Source organism: Triticum urartu, chromosome 2A, assembly GCF_056163025.1.
Source record: "Triticum urartu cultivar PI428250 chromosome 2A, HENAU_Tu73, whole genome shotgun sequence".
NCBI lineage: Eukaryota > Viridiplantae > Streptophyta > Magnoliopsida > Poales > Poaceae > Triticum > Triticum urartu.
Genome location: NC_141874.1, coordinates 23215260 through 23234818, shown reverse-complemented (window position 1 = coordinate 23234818; position 19559 = coordinate 23215260). Strand labels below are relative to the sequence as shown.

General features: G+C 48.9%; 4 protein-coding genes across 5 annotated transcripts; 3 read left to right on the top strand and 1 right to left on the bottom strand.

Annotated features, from left to right (window-relative positions):
- Positions 1-2060: 2060 nt before the first annotated feature.
- On the bottom strand, positions 2061-18832 carry LOC125535217 (beta-glucosidase 16). Of its 2 annotated transcripts, none has more exons than XM_048698263.2 (12): positions 18446-18832; positions 18276-18342; positions 16468-16529; positions 16282-16357; positions 16110-16184; positions 15940-16027; positions 15579-15831; positions 15340-15455; positions 3386-3647; positions 3205-3307; positions 2971-3073; positions 2061-2386 (listed from the first exon to the last, which is right to left on the bottom strand). In XM_048698263.2, exons 1-12 carry the CDS (start codon positions 18581-18583, stop codon positions 2179-2181), a joined length of 1551 nt encoding a protein of 516 aa, XP_048554220.2. In that variant the 5' UTR covers positions 18584-18832; the 3' UTR covers positions 2061-2178. The 2 variants fall into 2 exon arrangements, with proteins under 2 accessions (XP_048554220.2, XP_048554221.2); XM_048698264.2 differs by having other exon boundaries at positions 16461-16529; positions 18446-18826.
- On the top strand, positions 8117-10429 carry LOC147983053 (uncharacterized). The gene has a single exon (XM_087542815.1). It carries the CDS (start codon positions 8300-8302, stop codon positions 10424-10426), a length of 2127 nt encoding a protein of 708 aa, XP_087398941.1. The 5' UTR covers positions 8117-8299; the 3' UTR covers positions 10427-10429.
- LOC147983052 (uncharacterized) lies at positions 10712-11742 on the top strand. The gene is made up of 2 exons (XM_087542817.1): positions 10712-11517; positions 11639-11742. Exon 1 carries the CDS (start codon positions 10727-10729, stop codon positions 11510-11512), a length of 786 nt encoding a protein of 261 aa, XP_087398943.1. The 5' UTR covers positions 10712-10726; the 3' UTR covers positions 11513-11517; positions 11639-11742.
- Positions 12668-14143, top strand: LOC125553286 (uncharacterized). Its single transcript, XM_087542816.1, has 6 exons — positions 12668-12789; positions 12873-13046; positions 13128-13478; positions 13566-13661; positions 13749-13874; positions 13970-14143. Exons 1-6 carry the CDS (start codon positions 12730-12732, stop codon positions 14126-14128), a joined length of 966 nt encoding a protein of 321 aa, XP_087398942.1. The 5' UTR covers positions 12668-12729; the 3' UTR covers positions 14129-14143.
- Positions 18833-19559: the final 727 nt, after the last annotated feature.

The window sequence follows — 19559 nt, the reverse complement described above, 5'->3', positions numbered from 1 at the left end:
ACGATGCTCTTATCACCGTCTCCTTCATGAAGGCATCATCGAGGTGAAGCTCCCAACCCCACCCAATACCTCCGGGGGAAACCCTAGATCAGTGGATCGGATGACGGCGGCATTCATGTGTCGTTACCCCCTTGGGGGCGGCATTCTTGGAGATGCACTCGGGCTGGAGGGACCAGTGGATGGCATCTGCAGTGGAGCGGTGTTTCTTTCTACATATTCATGACCACGGTTCTCGATGGCATGGAGCAGTGGAGACTTGGCGTCAGATGTGTGGCGAGGGACACGCGCAGGAGGTCGACGTTGTCCGACGTCGTGGTGGCGTCGATAGCAGAGTGGCCTGACAAGGTCGATGCGTCAGTACATGCTTTGAGGATGGATCGAGGGAAGACGGAGGTGACGACCCTTTGCAGCGTGTGCGTGTGGTACTCACTGAGAGTACGCTGGACCGGAGTGTTACCCAGTCCCGCCTATGTGGCTTAGATGGGGCATCCGGCGTTAGATGTTAGGCTTTCGTGCGATATCTGTTTGGTATTTGGCCCGGATATTCGGCACACCTTCATCAACGGGATAGGAGTAGCGACATGTGTCGTTTAGATGGTAGCCTCGGGCTTACTGTTGTATTACTTTGTAAGGTCTTTGTGAATAATAAATAATATAGCCGCATGCATCAACCAGATACAGAGACCTAGGGTAATTCCTCCTTTTCTTAAAAAAAAGAAGATTCCTTCAAACAGGCATCGCTGGTGCAAATCCGTGATACGTCCGGTACAGGTAGGCTGAGTTCTTGATAGAACACACACAACTCTTGCTGTTTGTTAATTGCGAAGTTTGTGTTCCTCGTATGGAGTCAGGTCAGGTAACACCTGTGATACCCTGGAGAGGGACTTTGTCGTTATTATATGGACAGTTTGACTACCTGCTTTGAGAAGAGCAAGTTTGCATGCTGCTAATCTTACCTACTTCGTGACAGATCGACATAGAATTTCTTCTGGAATTAGAATGATGTGTGCTGATAGTATATTAGTAACACCTAGTACAGTAATAGAATTATGCAACCTGATGGTGATTCTTTTGTCATGTTGTTAATCAGGCTGTGGCATGGGACACCTATAGTTGTGATCATCAGCATCCTCGTGTATTTTTGCTTCTTGGAGCAATTGCTGGTATTCATATCTATCACTCTGTTGATTTTTCTTACAACTGGATCGATAACAATTTGTTTGTTGCTGGTGACGGACACTATCACATTAACCCCCATCCACCTCAGAACACAGACTGAAATTTTTGACATGAACTGCCATGATAAAACCCTCATTGCAACAGTAACTAAATTGAAAATGCACTTGTGTGCAGTGGCGAGGAGATACGTGTGGATATACGCGGCGATCCAGTTCCTCTTTGTTGTGTTCTTCACTCATTTGTTCTACAGACATGCAAGCAAAACAGAGCATACTCTGCTCACACCGCCTGAAGTTTCTGAATGATTTGTGATGCAAGTGTTGATGTCTGGGAACTGTTTGTTTGTGTCAGCTGCATCTGCAGGCGGTGATATCCATCATCCTGGCCACCTTTGCGGGTTTCGACGTGGGGATGATCGGCAACTCCATCATCATCGAGGTGCTCAGGTGGAGGACGATATCCCCGGCCCAGCCGCGCCGCACTCGCAGGCCGCCACGTGTCGCACAGCAGCAGCAGCAGCAGCAGCAGACGGCTCCGGCATCCAGTCAGCCATCAGGCGCCGGTGAGGGACAGCGTAATGCCGGCGGTGACGTCGAGAATCCGGCCGTCCCTCCCGCATAAACGTACATGTAGTTTGTAGCTCTGTGCTGTTGGTTGATGCTTGAGAGTTTGGTACCTTGCTGTATAAATGGTAGTGGAAGGAAGAGGTCTAAAAGTTTTTTCATGGTCTGAATGCAAAATCTTTCAGAATTTTTTTGTTGCAGCATGTTGTAAGGAACTGCAATGACCTGCTATATAGCAGATCCTGAAGAAGGATTCAGTAGCATGTGTCATGGTGTACAAACTATGTCAGGCATATGGCTATGCTCTGCTCTTGTCCAGGTTAGGAAGTATGTAAAAATCCCATTAGAAATCTTCAAGATAAGCAAGTAAACAAACATTTTTTCTTAATTACTACTCCATCTGACAGTTTCTTTTTACAGGTAATGGCTGCAACCATCACGAATCTGCTCTTAACGTCTGCACTTGGTCGGTCGGCCTAGAGCCCATGAGGAAGTCTCGGTACCACTTCGCCGACATCTTTGGAGTCCTCTTCTGCGTTTCATAATCCACATGATACAGTCCAAACCTTACCGTGAAACCAAAAGTCCACTCGAAGTTGTCGATGATACTCCATACGAAGTAGCCACGCACGTTTGCTCCTTTCCTGTAAGCGTGAGGAAAGTGTTAATACTTTCAGAATGCAGAGTTGTAGACGAAGCTTCTTATTTCGATATCATATTTTATGAGTGTGTGTGACAAATGAAAACAATTAGCTTGCTTTCTAGGATACTTTTTGAACCGACATGACTAAAAGGGCTAAAGGGCAGCCCGGTGCATGCAGCTCCCGCTTGCGCGGGGTCCGGAAAAGGATCCGGCCACTTTGGGTCTATTGTAAAAGAAAATATACATGGGAAACAAAATAAAGGATAGAACAGATAATATAGAAAAAAGATATGATACAAAAGAAGGAAGTAAAAAAGAAAAGAAAAGAGGAGGGGGGAGGGGGGGGGGGGGGAATGTGTTTGTCGAGTGCCATGTAGCAGGAACTGGAGCAAAGCATGTGTTTGCCGAGTGCCACATGGCAGAAACTCGGCAAACGTGCAATTTGTCAAGTCTCGTCCTTTTGCCTAGTATTTTCCTCGTGGAACTCGGCATATGTCATGTTTTTCTAGTACCCGATAAAATGCACTCGGCAAACAACCTGAAACTAGGCAGAGTTCCAGATTCGAGTAGTGGGTTGCACGTCACCTGATTGCTGAAGAGAGAAATGTGAGATAACCCTGTAGGTAGTTCACTCTTTCACCGTCATTCATCAATTCGTCCATAGTGTTATTGCTGTATTGCGAGTAACCTGGAAAAAAGGCGTAAGATAACACATGATCTTGTGAACGTATGGAAGCAAATGAGAAGGCGCTAGAAGCTTCTCGATCTTCAGCGAGTTTACAGAATGCATTGTGAACTCGTGAGTCCATTGGCACTCACCATTTTCAGTAACATAGACAGGTGTGTTCGTGTATCTCTGATTAACATACTTGACGATCTGCTCCATGCCCTCTGGAACAACATAGTAACCATCGAATGCAGTCTGCAACCATACGGACATGTGTGACAAAGAGGAGAAGAGTATGTATAGGATGGCAACACTGATCGAAGCAGTTCTTACGGGTTTCCCAATTGCCACGCCATCTCTTTCGCCTGTAGCTAGGACTAGTGCGTTCCCCTCATAAGCCTCATAAGTGTTAAGGTCGCACGGAGAAGAGATGCAATCCTTGACATAAATTGTCGTGTAATGGTTTACACCGATAAAATCCGCCTTGTTCTTCTGCAGTAAGCTCTTCTCTTCCGAGGTGAACTTTGGTAAGTTGGATGCTAACAACTCATGCATTTCTCTGGGATAATCACCAAAGAATATCGGCTCCAAAAACCTGCAGAAAAAATAAACATTGAAAAAGACCGTAGTACTCCCTCCGTTTCATAATGTAGCGCATACACTACCGGAACAGGGCTCTAAGCCGACAGGCAAATGTATGCCGACGGCCACCGTCGGCCTAATCCGAGCTATGCCGACAACTAGATCCTGGCCGTCGGCGTACAATGGCCGTCGGGCTATCCCCGTCTACGCCGACAGCAGCCGTCGGCACAACACAGCCGTCGGCTTATCCCGGACTACGCCTACAGCTGCCGTCGGCATATACTGGCCGTCGGCATAGATGCGGGCCCGCCGACAACACTCATCACGGCCGGCTAACGACGTCAAATCTATGCCGACGGCCGTGACGGGTGGCCGTCGGCATAGATACGGGTGACACGTCACCGATCCAGAGCGCACCGACCAGGACCTATGCCGACGGCAGCCGTCGGCATAGATGACACATCATCGATCCGGGGCGCTGTCCATCTGCCCTGGCCGCAGCTATGCCGACGGCTTTGCCGTCGGCATAGTTTTTTTTTCTTTTTTTCCATATAGTATTATTATTATTATTAAGCATACAGTATGTGTTAATAAGCATACATATAGATTGTGTTAATAAGCATACATATAGTATGTGTTAATAAGCATATAGTAAGCATACATATAGTTTTTTTTTCTTTTTCTTCACTGTTTTCTTTATTATTATTATTTAACTAACTTACATATAGTATGTGTTAATAAGCATACATACATTATTTTTCGGTTCTGTACAGAGCGGTGTGACCCCCCTCACGAACGGTGCCGCCGCCAGCCGGCAACTGGAATGGGGAACAGCCGCATCGGGTCTATACGAAGGGGACTTTGCTCCAAGTGTTCATATATATCGGATGACCTACCACAACCGGATGGTGTTATGCCATGTCCGAAGAGGCGGCACGCATCTCCGGGGTGTGGCCCCGTCACGGACGGCGCCGCCGCCGGCACCTGGAGGAGGGGAACGGACGCGTCGGGTCTACATGGAGTGGATGTATCTGTGGGTCTGGCCCGGATGTTGCTCCCGGGTGTCTCTATGGGCGGACCTGACACAACCGGGTGGAGAGGTCCACTGGTCAAAGCCCGTCCGTGCAAAGTCAAAGGGCTAGATCTCGTGGTCAACCGCTCCAGGGTTAGGCGGGACGGGGGCCCTGGGGGGTAGCAATGCCACCGGAGCATCGTACCGCGCCTCATACATGTGGGGTGGTGTTGTGGCATGTCCGAAGAGGCCGCACGCGTCTCCGGTGCGTGGCCCCCTCACGGACGGCGCCGCCGCCGGCACCTGGAGGGGGGAAACTACCGCATCGGGTCTACACGGAGTGGATTTAGCTGTGGGTTTGGCCCAGATGTTGCTCCCCGGTGTCCCTCTGGGCTGACCCGACACAACCGGGTGGAGAGGTCCACTGGTCAAAGCCCGTCCGTGCAAAGTCAAAGGGCTAGATCCCGTGGTCAAACGCTACAGGGTTAGGCGGGACGGGGGCCCTGGGGGGGTAGCAATGCCACCGGAGCGTGTCCGGGGTGTGCCCCCCCTCACGGACGGCGCCGCCGCCGGCACCTGGAGGGGGGAAACGGGTGCGTCGGGTCTACATGGAGGGGATCTTGCTGTGGGTCTGGCCCGGTTGTTGCTCCAAAGTGTTCCTATGGGCTGACCTAACACAACCGGGTGGGAAGGTCCGCTGGTCAAAGCCCGTCCGTGCAAAGTCAAAGGGCTAGATCCCGTGGTCAAACGCTACAAGGTTAGGCGGGAGGGGGGCCTGGGGGGTAGCAATGCCACCGAAGCATCGCACCGGGCCCTCATACGCGCGGGGTGGTGTGGTGAAATGTCCGAAGAGGCGGCACGCGTCTCCGGGGCGTGGCCCCCCTCACGGACGGCGCCGCCGCCGGCACCTGGAGGGGGGAAACGGACGCGTAGGGTCTACACGGAGGGGATCTTGTTGTGGGTCTGGCCCGGATGTTGCTCCCGGGTGTCTCTATGGGCGGACCTGACACAACCGGGTGGAGAGGTCCACTGGTCAAAGCCCGTCCGTGCAAAGTCAAAGGGCTAGATCCCGTGGTCAAACGCTACAGGGTTAGCCGGGACGGGGGCCCTGGGGGGTAGCAATGCCACCGGAGCGTGTCCGGGGTGTGCCCCCCTCACGGACGGCGCCGCCGCCGGCACCTGGAGGGAGGAAACGGGCGCGTCGTGTCTACATGGAGGGGATCTTGCTGTGGGTCTGGCCCGGTTGTTGCTCCAAAGTGTTCCTATGGGCTGACCTAACACAACCGGGCGGGGAGGTCCGCTGGTCAAAGCCCGTCCGTGCAAAGTCAAAGGGCTAGATCCCGTGGTCAAACGCTACAGGGTTAGGCGGGAGGGGGGCCTGGGGGGTAGCAATGCCACCGGAGCATCGCACCGGTCCCTCATACATGCGGGGTGGTGTGGTGGCATGTCCGAAGAGGCGGCACGCGTCTCCGGGGCGTGCCCCCCCCCTCACGGACGGCGATGACACGGTAGTAGACGGATCAGGCACTCGCATAGTTACCGGATCAGGCACTCGGTAACGGTACCCCTCAGTCAGTTGCTCTCCTATGTATCACCTTTCACGAGACCATATAAAATATTTATATCATAAAGAAATGTTGTCCCCCTCAATTTATTTCGAAATATATTAACACAATGTACATTTTTTGTTAGTACAATTTAGCAAATAATTATGTCATAAAGAAATGTTGTTGACCATAGAAAAAATCTGGTTCAGAAAAAAATATACGTGATATTTTAGAAAATTGTTGTACAATATAAAAAAAGGATCATGTAATTAAAAATAATGTTTCAAATCATTAAAGAAAATGTATGGTACATTTTAAATAATGTTCATGCATGTAAAAAATATGTATACCATGTATCATTTTTAATATAATTATATACCATGTATCATTCAAAAAAATTCAAGAACGTATATTTAAAAAAAAAGAAATATACCTATGCCTACGGCTTAGCCGTCGGCATACATGCCACGTGGCATGATTAATATATGCCGACGGCTAAGCCGTCGGCATAGGTCGCCTTATCCATACCCGGGCGCTCCCCGTCCAGTCGTTTCCCGACCCCAGCTCGCCCCCGACCCCGATCCGCCGCCGCCGCATTCGGCCCCGCCGCCTGCCGCCGCCCACTCCACCCCTGCCTCCCCCATCGCCGTCTCCACCCGCCGTCGCCCCTGCCATCCCCGCCGCCGTCTCCACCTGCCGTCTCCCCGCCGTCCTCGCCGTCTCCACCCCTGCCTCCCCCGTCGTCGTCTCCACCCGCCGTCGCCCCGGCCTCCCCCGACCGCGCTGCGCCGCCCCGGCCTCCCCCGACCGTGCTGCGCCGCCCCGGCCTCCCCCGACCCCAACACCGCCCCGGCCTCCCCCTGACCGCGCGCCGGCCGCGGCTCCTGCCGGCCCGCACGCCCGGCCCTCCGTCCCCGGCCGCCCCGCCTCGGCCCTCCACCGCCGCCCCCTGCTCGCCGCTGCCCCGGCCGCCCCTGCCTCACCGTCCCCTGCCGCCCCTGCCTCACCGGCCGCGGCCGCCCCGGTGAGCTTTTTTTTTTTTCATTTTTTTGCATTTTTTTACTGCTTGTTATGTGATAGATGCATGTTGTATGGATGAATGGATGGATTAATGTATACTGCTTGTTATAGCTTTGGTCAATTTAGTGATGTTGTCAAATGTTTTCAAATTTGAAGAACGAAATTGGTATTTTTGAGATGTTGTCAAATAGCTATAGTTTCATTTTGTGATGTTGACAAAATTGGTATCTGATGAGTAGTTATTTTATCATGATGATCTTGCTAAAAAATTGAAGAACAAAATTTGACCCTTGATGAAAATTAGGATTTGAAGTATCATGATGATCTAAAATTAGGATTTGAAGTATCATGAAAATTAGGATTTGAAGTATCAAGATGTCATTAGCAATATGATTTTTTTTTCATAGTTTGAAGTGTCAATGCTTTATGTGATGTGGTGCCGTCAAATTTTTTGACTCGGTAAAATTTACAGGCTTTGTGGTATTCATCTCCCTGGAGCCTTCGTCGTCTGGGTTTGGTCCGTGATCCTGCCGCTGCTCGACTACTTCCTCTACAACGGAGGGTGAGCTACGAATCCACCTTCACCTCCTAGCCTCTTTTAACTAGATTAAATTTTCACATCAAGTCGCGTAACCTAGGTCTCCCGTCCGAAAGGGTTGCATCGATAAATATGCATTCAATTGCATATTTATCACCGCAGCTCTTTCGGATTGTCCAGCGCTTTCCACGGACAGCCCGAGGATGTGTAGATTGGGTACGTTGTTCATGCTCTACCCCGTTCCGAGACAGGATTTCGGCGGCGCCTCCCTGTTGTTCTCCGGATGCACATTCTCTCGGCATTTTGCCGAGACGTGTATTTGGAGAACAACGGGGAGGTGCTGCCGAAATTTTGTCTCGGAATGGGGTAGAGCATGGACAACGTACTCAATCTACACATTATCGGGTGGGATTAGGAACCATCTTTACCTATTAGAGATGTAGGTGGATTAAATGTCGTTTCTCGTCAACCTTGTAAAAAATAAAATATTGATGTGAGTAATTTAAATGAATCCTTAATTTTGTTGTGTGGCTTCCAATAAAGTAGAGATGGCAGATAATCAGTGGATGTATAGTGGGTTTTTCCGTCGGAATCAAGTAACAACAGAGTGGGTCGAGAAAACTGATGTGTTTTTGAAAGAGATATTCCGTAGTCCAATGAGGATGGTGCCAGAATGCCCGTGTGCCAGATGTAAGAGGCGTATCCGCAGAGATAAGAGTGAGATGACTAAGCACCTTCGCACGCATGGATTTATGCCCAACTTTAATATGCCGATAAACTTTGCCCAGCGGGACCGTGGTAGAGAGGATGTGATACGACAACGCGTCGCTGGTTATGAGGACGATGGGGTTAGAGACATGCTAGATGATGTCTTTGCTGCACAGCCGACACCTCCGTCACATTCAGCGAATGAACCGGAGGAGCCGGAGGAAACCGCAAAGGCCTTCCTGGAAATCTTGGCCTCGTCAAAGAAACCTCTCTATGAGGGTGCCAAGCTGTCTGTGCTGGATGCCATCTCGCAACTGATGGCAGTCAAGGCTGAGTACGGCTGTAGCCGAGGTTGCTTCGAAGCATTTCTGGGAGTATGGGCTAACAGCCTGCCTGAGGGCCATGAACTGCCGAAAACCATGTACGGTACGAAGAAAATCATGAAGGCGCTCTCGATGGACTATGAGAAAATACATGTTTGTCCAAAGAATTGCCTTTTGTTTAGGCATGAGTATGCGGATGACAAGTACTGTAGGAAGTGCGGTTCCTCTCGGTATATTGAGGTGGTCGATAAGCATGGTCAGAAGCAGCAGCTAAAAATCCCTGTGAAGGTTCTTCGGTATCTTGATTTTATAAAAATCCCAGTGTGCATGCAGGCCTTAATTTTCATTTGGCTGAAGAAGGGTGGCAAGTATGTTGCATTTGACCTGCATCGACAGTTCCTCCCTCCAGACCATCCTGATAGGGAAGACAAGAAGAACTTCACAAAAGGCAAAGTTGTTCATGAAGTAAACGAGATTCCAACGTTTTCTGGTGCGGATGTGCTTGCTCAGCTGAAAGCTCTTAAGCCTGCCGGTGAGGGGAAAGGCAAAGGCAAAGGCAAAGGCAAAGCCACAGGCGAAGACGAGGGCGAGGGCAAAGGAAAAAGTAAAGGGAATTTTTTTGAAGGATTTGGTGAGACGCACAACTGGACTCACATTACCCCCTTCACGCAGCTTCCCTATTTTAAGGACCTCAAACTTCCATACAACATAGACGTGATGCACACCGAAAAGAATGTCGCAGAGTCCCTTTTTCACACGATCCTCAACATTCCTGATAAGACAAAGGATAATGTTAATGCTAGAGTTGATCAACAGAATATTTGCGATAGACCACGTCTACACATGCAGCCTCCCACAGGCAGTCGAAAATCTTGGTTCAAGCCAGATGCTGACTTCGTACTTAAAAAGGATCATAAGATGGAGACATTCAAGTGGCTGAAACACGTCGTGAAGTTCACTGATGGTTATGCGTCGAATATAAGTAAGGGGGTCAATCTTTCAACGGGCAGAGTGACCGGGCTCAAGAGTCATGACTATCATGTATGGATTGAGCGGATTATGCCGGTGATGGTTCGGGGCTATGTTCCCGAGCGTGTCTGGCGTGTGCTTGCGGAGTTAAGCCATTTCTTCCGCACGCTTTGTGCTAAAGAAGTATGTCCTGAGAAGATAAAAGAAATGCATAAGAAGGCGCCGGAGTTGATATGCAAGCTAGAGAAGATCTTCCCGCCAGGCTTCTTTACTCCGATGACACATCTCCTTTTGCACCTCCCGAACGAGGTATTGTTGGGGGGACCTGTGCAGAATCGTTGGCAGTACGGCCCTGAGAGACAGAACAAGCATCTGAGACAGAAATGTGGAAACAAAGCTAAGATTGAAGCTTCCATAGCTGAGGCAGTTATCCTAGAGGAGGTGGCAGACCTCAGGACAGCCTACTATCCGGACCATGTTCCCACGTTGCACAATAAGGCGTCTCGATACAATACAGAAGAACCCAAGTATAAACCCAAGTTGCCTCTATTCATCGGGCAAGGTAGTAGGGCTGGATGCTCGAAATCTTATCTCATGCCACGAGATGAGTGGGAGGATGTCATGTTCTATATCTTGCACAACATCAAGGAAGTTGAGGATGAGTGGATGAGGTAATACCTTTGCACCATTCTTTTAGTCAATTCGTTATGTTCACTTTGCCTAGTTCTTATACCGCTTTTCTTATTGTAGTCGATTCGTTGAAGAAGAATGGACGGGAATGCTGCCTCCTTCTGAAGCGGAGGCACTTGCTCTTCTCCGAAAGGGTGCTGATGGAAGGAAAAATTTCGTTGCGTGGTTCATCGAGAAAGTAATTTTTCACACTTCCAATTAAACTCATGCACCCTATAATTTCAATTAAACTCATGCACCCTATAATTTCAATTAAACTTGTAGGGAAATGATCCGACCGAATCAATGGATGAAGAATTGAGATGGGTTTCCATGGGTTTTGATCCTGTCGTCATGACATGCGAAAAGTATGATGTGAATGGGTATCGCTTCCATACAGAGGAGCACCAGAACAGTCGGCCTGATCCCAAAACCATAAATACCGGAGTCTTCACTGAAGGGGATAATGAAGTAGATTACTACGGAAGGGTAGGAAAAATATACGAGCTTACATTCAAACGTGGCCACGAACACCTAAGTCTCACTGTGTTCAAATGCCGATGGTTCGACCCCAAAAAGGGTCTGAGACATACGCCTTCTATTGGTTTAGTTGAAGTTAAACCATCAACCGTCTATGCCGGAGCTGATCTCTTTATCGCCGCTACCCAGGCCACACAAGTATATTATCTGCCTTACCCATGCCAGAAAGAGTACCTAAAGGGTTGGGAAGTTGTGTTCAAGGTGTCGCCGCATGGTAAGCTACCGGACCCGAACGATGATGATTACTACAACATAAACCCCATGACATACGAGGGAGTGTTCTATCAAGAGGAACATGATGACGTGGTCCGAAACAACGAGGATGATGACTTGGGTTATGTTGACCTGGACCCAAACGACGACGACGCACGGATTGATGGTGAGGCAGTTGTGAATCAAAGAGACATAATTATGCTTGAAAAGTTAAATGAAGACGCTGACGATGAGGAAGAGCCTCCACCTCCGTCAGACAACGAAGAAGATATGCGTGATAGTGATGATGAGACCGGTCCACAAATAGATTACAATAGTGATGATTCATATGGGTTCTAGAAAATGTAAGTTCTTTTAATGATCATTACAATAGTATGCTTAATGTGCTCTTCTGGTATTAATGTTTTTCCTGTATGCTTGTTTAATTGATATCTTTACTAATTGTTTATTCTCTTCTCAATGCAGGTTTAATAATCATGGGCAAGTCCAGCGGCGCTAGTTTCCTCAGTAAATTTAAAGGACTTACTCGGAGTGGACGAGCCCACAAGGTTCCCTCCCGACTACGCGAGGATGACACCTCACAGGGAGGTGGAGGGGTCGGGGGAGGAGACCCTAGAGGAGGAGGCGGTGGGGGGAGAGCCCCTAGAGGAGGAGGCGGTGGGGGGAGAGCCCCTAGAGGAGGAGGAGGTGGGGGGAGAGGCAACCGGGGCAAAAAACTCCGGGCCGTGTCTGAAATAGGAGGGTCTTCTTCGATGCCCTCCTATACAGAGGCACCTTCTGAGTCTGAGGAGGAGGAGTATGTTCCTGATGGCGAGGAGGAGGAGGCTGAGGAGGAGGGTGAGGAGGAGGAGGAGGCCGAGGAGGAGGGCGAGGAGGAGGCCGAGGAGGGTGGAGGGGAGGTTGATCCCGCGTTGTGGGGTGACTTGCCACCGGGTTCTTCGCAGGGGTGGCTGCGTGGTAATGCCGGACTACCTACACCACCTTCTATCGAGGAGCACAAGTGGCTCATTGAACCTGTGGGGACAGAGTAAGTGCCTCTCAATCATATTTTCAACACATGACAACATTTTCTTATTGTACACATGGCAATCATTTGATTCTTTTGCAGAAACTGGATCCTTCACGGAAAGGGCCGTAAACCGAACGGCCTTATCACTGTCCTGTTGAACGAGTTTTGGCCTGGCCTATTCTGCCCGCGGCCAGACAGGGACCCGCAGCAGCGGGTTTTGGCCACGAGCTGGGCCCACTACGAGGCTTGCAGCAACGCGGAGTACGGGACGACCGCTAAGGCCGTGATCACCAAATTTTGGGTAAGTTCTCTTCTGAATCACTTGTCTTCAGTTTCGTTCATAGTTTATCATTGAATCACTCAACTCATGCCTTGTTTGCTTCTGGTTTTTGCATGATTGCAACAACTCTATAGAGTTCTTGACGAGCACAAGGCTAGAGCCGACGTGGTCTTGCTTGCGGCTGCGAAGAAGAAAGCTCGTCAGTTGCAGTACGAGGTGCGCTGGGTTGCCGTCTCGCAGTACTACCACTACTACCTGCACCAAAAGATGACCAAAACTCAAGCGCAGAAGCTACGACTTACCTTGAGCAAGGAGCAGTTCATGATGGTAACTATTACTAACTTTTCATTGTTTCAAGCAGTCAACTATATGTTTCGTGCTCACATGTCATGCTTTCAAAATTTGCATAGGTTGTTCCTCGTTGGTGCTATGGAAGGCATGACGGATGGGCGAGTTTGGTGGATAGGTGGCTCGGCGCCGATGCAGAGTTTGCTGCCAAGAGCATCAAGGCCCGGGCTAACCGTGGAGACGACGGGACACACGGCCAAGGAAACAGGAACCACTGGGGCTTCAAGGCCATGAAGGTATATCTATGTGCATGATGCATTTTTGTTCTTCTTTACGTCATGTTCTTATGTATGGCTGACTTCTATTTGACGTTGTAGGAGGACAAGTTGAAGAGGCCGCTCTCAGACATGGAGTCGTGGAAGCTGGCCCGCGAGCGGAGTCATCGCAAGGAGGGCGAGAGCCAGTACTACGGCAAGACCGAGGAGCACCTGGGGTCTTACATTCATCACTATCAGGAGTTGCATCCGGATGTTCCTGTTGCTGAGGTCGCCCAGTCTCAGATCGACGACACGGCGGTGGTGGCCATCCAGGGGAAGAAGAATGGCCGGTATCCGTGTTTCGATGGCTTGATCACTCCTTCGATCTCGTACACACGGCTTCGGGCTAGCAACCCGAGCCAGTTAGAGAGTACGGGGCGTTCACAGACTCCCTTAGCCCGCCAGCATGCTGTAAGTACTTCCTCCTTATCTTTTTCTATCTTGCATTCTCAGTTTATTTTCAGCATTGCTCACTTAGAAACAACCTAAATTATGTAGGCATATAAGGAGTTTGTCGAGCATAGGAATCTCGAGGTGCGGGAGTACTTGAAACGAGTGAAGGCAAACGATGATTACAACCGTCAGATGATGACGGTTAGTTTTGCCCTCTTAAAACCAATCTAAATTTTTGCACTTTCATTCCTTCTGATCTTCTAGTTTGCTTGTTTAACTAACATTCAGGCTATGTTGGCGTCTTGGACTAACCGCACGGATCCACCACAAATGGGACCCCCACCACCACCTGCGGGAGAACCCCCACACGTGCCCACGTTCGATGAATGGGTGGCACTAGGCAGTGATGGTTCGGTTAGTACATTTGCCTAACTACTAGCAAACTAGTTCTCGTTCATGAAACACTATCATATCATATTTACCGTTAGAATCTTTTTTGAAACATGTAGGGGACCGGTGGCTCGACTCCTGCTCCGTCGACCCCAGTCACTCCGATCTGGCAGAGTGGTGGTGGTCGCGATGACGGTTTTGGCGGAGGTGGTGCTTTTGACGGAGGTGGTGGTGGTTATGGCGGAGGTGGTGGTTTTGGCGGGGGTGCTCTTGCTTGATGATTCCGTGCATGTGGCCATCGTGCCATGCCTTTCATATTCCTACTTTTATCATGTTTCATGTCTTGCACTACTTTTATGTTCATGAACTTCCATCGGTGATGATCTTTAGATGATGTGATGAACTTGAGTATGTTTAGATGAACTTGAGTATGTTCACATGATGAATTGTCATATTTCATATTGTTCTGTTTTGAAATGCTGTCAAATCAATTGGAAAAGAGAAAACAGGGAAAATAAAAAAAAACAAAAAAACTATGCCTACGGCAAAGCCGTCGGCATATATACGCCCAGGAGTTACCAGGGCTTGCCACGTGGCAAACTATGCCGACGGCTTTGCCGTAGGCATAGCCCTGCTGCCAGGAGAAACCAGGAGCTGCCACGTGGCAGGGCTATGCCTACGGCAAAGCCGTCGGCATAGATTCCATCTATGCCGACGGCTTTGCCGTAGGCATAGCCCTGCCGCCAGGAGAAGCCGGGGGGCGACACGTGGAGCAGGTATGCCGACGGCTAGGTTGTCGGCATAGATTTCCATCTATGCCGACGGCCAAGCCGTCGGCATACCTGCTCCACGTGTCGTCTCCTGTATCGCGCCACGTGTCGTCTCCTGAATAGCGCTGTTGACGGCGCCGTCCGTTGCCGTCAGACGAAAAACAACGCCGACGGCTAAACTATGCCGACGGCTATCCCACGGCCGTCGGCATATGCACCTATGCCGACGGCTATACTACGCCGACGGTCTGACACATCTACGCTGACGTGATCTACGCCGACGGGGCTATGCCGACGGCAGCCGTAGGCATAGATCTATGCCGACGGCAAAGGACCTATGCCGACGGCCTTGGGCCGTAGGCATAGCCCGCGAGTCCGGTAGTGATATAGATTTTTATAAAAGTCAAACATTACAAACTTTGATCATATTTATAGAGAAAAGTAGGTACATCTAGAATACCAAATGCACAACATTGGATACATCATGAGTTATATTTTCAAAATGTACATGTTTGGTATTGTAGATGTAGACAATTTTCTCTATATACTTAGTCAAAGTTGGCAAAGTTTGACTTCCACAGAAATCTATAGGCACTGCATTGTGGAATGGAGGGAGTACTAATAGTTTTTTTTGTGTGGCATAACTATGTGAAGTTGATATGAACATCCTCATACTAGTTGTTGCACTTGTGCTAAGGTGAATAAATAAGAGAACATACCAATCTACCTCAAAAGACAAAGCACGTCGTGCAGCCAGGATATCCTCCGTGGTATTCGTGAGCGGCTCATACCATTTCATTGCAATCACGATCCCGATAGATCCGCCTTGCGTTGCCTAATTCACACACACATGCATCAGAACAAGGTGGCGCTACTTTTGAGATCCACTGAAATGGTGCCCATTGCCAAGAAAGCTACTCAACGACGACGACGAAGCAAGTTTGTTGGGTTCACTCACCTGATAATTCTTCTTGTAGTTGTGGACGGCAGCTGCATGTGACAGCAGCATGTTATGAGCCGCGACGTAGGGTTCCCGATGAGAGTTCCCGCTGTCGCAGGTCCCGAACGGCGCGGAGCAGCGTGCCGGAGGGTACTTGCCCAGCACGTAGGCGAGCCTGGTGAACAGGTTGGGCTCGTTGAACGTCGCCCAGAACTTCACCCGGTCACCAAACGCCTTGAAGCACACGTCCGTGTAGTAGTCGAACTCCTCCCTGGGAAAAGGCTTCTCTTGTTGTTTTTGACGATGCAAGGCAGGCTCTCTACCGATTTCATCAAAAAGAGAAACAAAGTACAGACGTAGTAAAAGGAGTTGCACGTACCGGATTCCGGCGCCCAACCAACCGCCGTATCGGGTCTCCATTTCGTGCGGTAGATCAAAGTGATGCAGTGTCACAAATGGCTCTATCCCTGGTTGACATTTTTGGCAGCAAGTTTAGATTGCTCTTCGTTGAAGACTGAAGACCATAGTGGAATCTGTTCCATGTAGTACCTTTCTGCACGACTGCAGCAATGAGGCGGTCGTAGAAATCTATTCCAGCTGAATTTACGCCTCCAAGCCGGCCTCCTACGAGGATTCAATTCAGCAGCATTAATTTAGCTAAGCAACTAATTAACCGCGACAACTATATAAACCGCAAAACTTTGTGCTTGTCTTGGCATACTTGGTAGGATTCTCGCCCATGAAATTGAGAATCTGTAGGAGTTGACACCCAAACTATGAATAGTCTCCAAATCTTCCTGTTCACAACACAACAAGTGTCAGAATAGGCGGGCAAGCACGGTTAAGATGCACCATGCACCACATGGAAATTACTAGTGAATTTGTCTTGATTTCGCTAACTTTGTACCATGTACCGGTGGTAGTGATCATCCGCCACGTCCCCGTTCCGTCCATCATCGATTCCCCTAGCTGCAGCGAATCAAAGCTTTTTGAGAGAAAAAGCACGAGTTTGAACTTTTAAAATTAAATAGATGATCACATTCACATATATGCTTGTGAACTGTTCTTTCTCTTAGATAACATGATGGAGAAATGTTATGATGTTAGTTGGTCCAATGGTCATACGATAAGGGAATATCCACCTCTATATGTTATGTAATTATTATATAGAGGGAGAGAAAAAGGATAAGCACAGTTCTATAACCACTCGCATAATTATCCGCAGAATGTTGTTGCATTTGTGGGATCACTCTCTCATAATAAGAATGGGGATCTACTGACATGCAAGAACAAAAGAAAATACCCGGAAGCAAGGACGTTTCTTTCTGAGCTAAACTCGAGGAAAGGGCAATGCGTTCGCGGCTGGCCTCCGAATCTTCTTATAGTCCGTCCTCTGGATCACCCTACTCAACACTGGATCTTTCAAGGTGAACTGTTTTGTACTCCAGTGTTAAGGTATTAGGAAATGGTTTATGTCTCTATCCTGCTGATAATTTGCTAACACTAAAGTAATCTGGTTACATACATGGTAAACCAATAGAACATCCAGTCCAACTTTGACGAAGCCGAAGGTGATTCGCTGAATTGATTCGCTGAATTGTTAGTTACAGCGGCAAACCACAGTGTATGCCAAGTAACAGGCCACAGGTGCGGCAACGAACGAGAACGCGACAAGCAGGATTAAACTGAGAAAAGATAAATCTATCTTTGATATAGAATTACCAATATATCCTTGAGTTTAAATTTTACCGATCCATATTAACCGTTAAATCAACTAAATACTACTCACTCTATTGAGTAGTATGATGTACTGTAAAATCGGAACTACTTGGACCGACGACACTAGCCGGCCGAACCCCAGACGATGCAGGAATGAATGGTGTTCTCTGCTTTTGCTCTAACGCATCGACGGCTTGATGTGTAGCGTCGTCCGCAGATCGTCTGAAATTTGTCGTCTGTATAGCAACGCTCCCGTAAAATGTCTCTAAATTTAATATTTGTTTATTCTCAGGTATATAGGCCCCCACTCTTATAGAATTTGGCACCACACACATTGCTCGGCAACTGCATCCTATTGCCAAATTCAAAAGTATTGGTATGGCAGTGCGCATCACTTGAGGATTGTCCTTTTCTCTTTTCAAAATAAATTAATTCGTGTCGCAATCAGACCCATGTTGCACCAGTGTTTCAAATGACTAGAGTGAAGACACATAGCAAATTTGACAACGATGCCAACCGATGAGTGCACACGGCGAATATTTTTAATACACTGATTACGATGTTGATGTATACACACGCGCGCACTCACACAATGCCTGCTGAAGATTGGATCAAAATTGCGTAGTCACCATAGACACTTTGCTATCGACGCAAACATCGCCTCCCATGAAAATAATAATCCACATTAATAGGACAACGAAACATCAATTCTATTATTCGATCTCTGATAGGTTGAGGGTACCATCATCCAACCACTTATTGGTTCTCGTTATATGATGGTCGAATTTGGCCACACACAAACATAATGTAGGTGCGGCTATCGCTGTCTCTGTTCGGTACAGCAGGGTGGAAGGGAACCACTCATTTTCATCTTTATCCCCCTAAGCAACATGGATCATACAATCTTCAAAAAGAAAAGAACACCGACACACACACACATGGTACATGGATCACGCAAGGACATGGAAGCTGCAGAAAACCGAGAAGATGACTTACAGTTTGTGTGGGTGAAGAAATCCCAGTTGCTGAGGCCCTTGCCGTCCTCCAGGTACGCGCCCTCGACCTGGAAGCAACAGAAATCACACTGCGTCGTCAGTAACCAACCGGTGCCTTGGCAAAGAGAGATGAGGCCGGCCGAAGCCAAGCTCCAGCTCCGATCAACCAACCTGGTAAGCAGACGTCGCGACGCCGAAGAGGAACCCCGGCGGGAACTCGGCGCGGTCGAGCCCTCGCGCCGACGGCAGGAGGACGAGGATCGCCAGCGCCGCCAGCATGGCCATAGCCATGGCCGTCGCCGCGGCCATTTCCCCGTCGCCTGAAGCTAGACTGGAAAGGCAACGCCTCTTGGTTTATGAGGAGACAGCCCCTAGCTAGCCCCCCTCCCGCAGGCTCATTTAGAGGCCACAGCAAAGTGGGTAAACCAGGTCCCCTTCTACAACTGCAATCTACTCCAGCAGCGTTGTCTCAAATAAAATCTAGTAGCAGCGTCACAGACGAGAGCTCGTACGGCCTGGATGATGGCCCATACTTATAGGCCACACCAAGTATTGATTGCTAGTAATATCCCCGTGACTAAGAGCCCCGTGGTGCACATGAAATGGCATGTGAAGGAGATTACATAATACTGTAGATGAAAGATAGTCGTAACCTACCACACGATGGTGACACCTCGGCGGACCAAAAACAAAAACTCAAAATATCTGTGCAGCTAGCCTCTCCTGTTGTGTTGACTGAAGGGATGAGGTGACAATGGGATAAGGCACTTATTCGCAGCGTCTTTTCATCAGTCGATGTGCATAGAATTCTACAAATTCCTTTTCATGTGAAGGCCGTTAAAGATTTTGTAGCTTGGCAACATATACTGGGACCTTTTCCGTGCGTTCGACATACCATGTTGAATTTGAGCATCAGTTCGGACAACACTTGAATCGGACTAGCCCAAGTAGTGCCTCATTAAATGGAGCTTGGAAAGGTCTTTGGAAACTGCGACTAGCTAGGAAAATCAAACACTTTTGGCTGGAAAGTGTTGAAGGGGGTTCTACCATGCTATGGTGTACTTGCTAATAGACATATTCCTCTGATCCCGCAATGTCCGGTCTGTTCCATCGGATTGGAAGATACACTATTCCTTGTTCACCTGTACCGGGGCGCACGCAATTTGGACAGAGCTAGGGCTATCACAGGAGATTGAACGGGTGGTTTGCCAGGACCGATCGGGCTCTATTAACCTTGACAGCGTGATCCAGATACAGTCGTCGGTACATAACATTCCTACAGCTG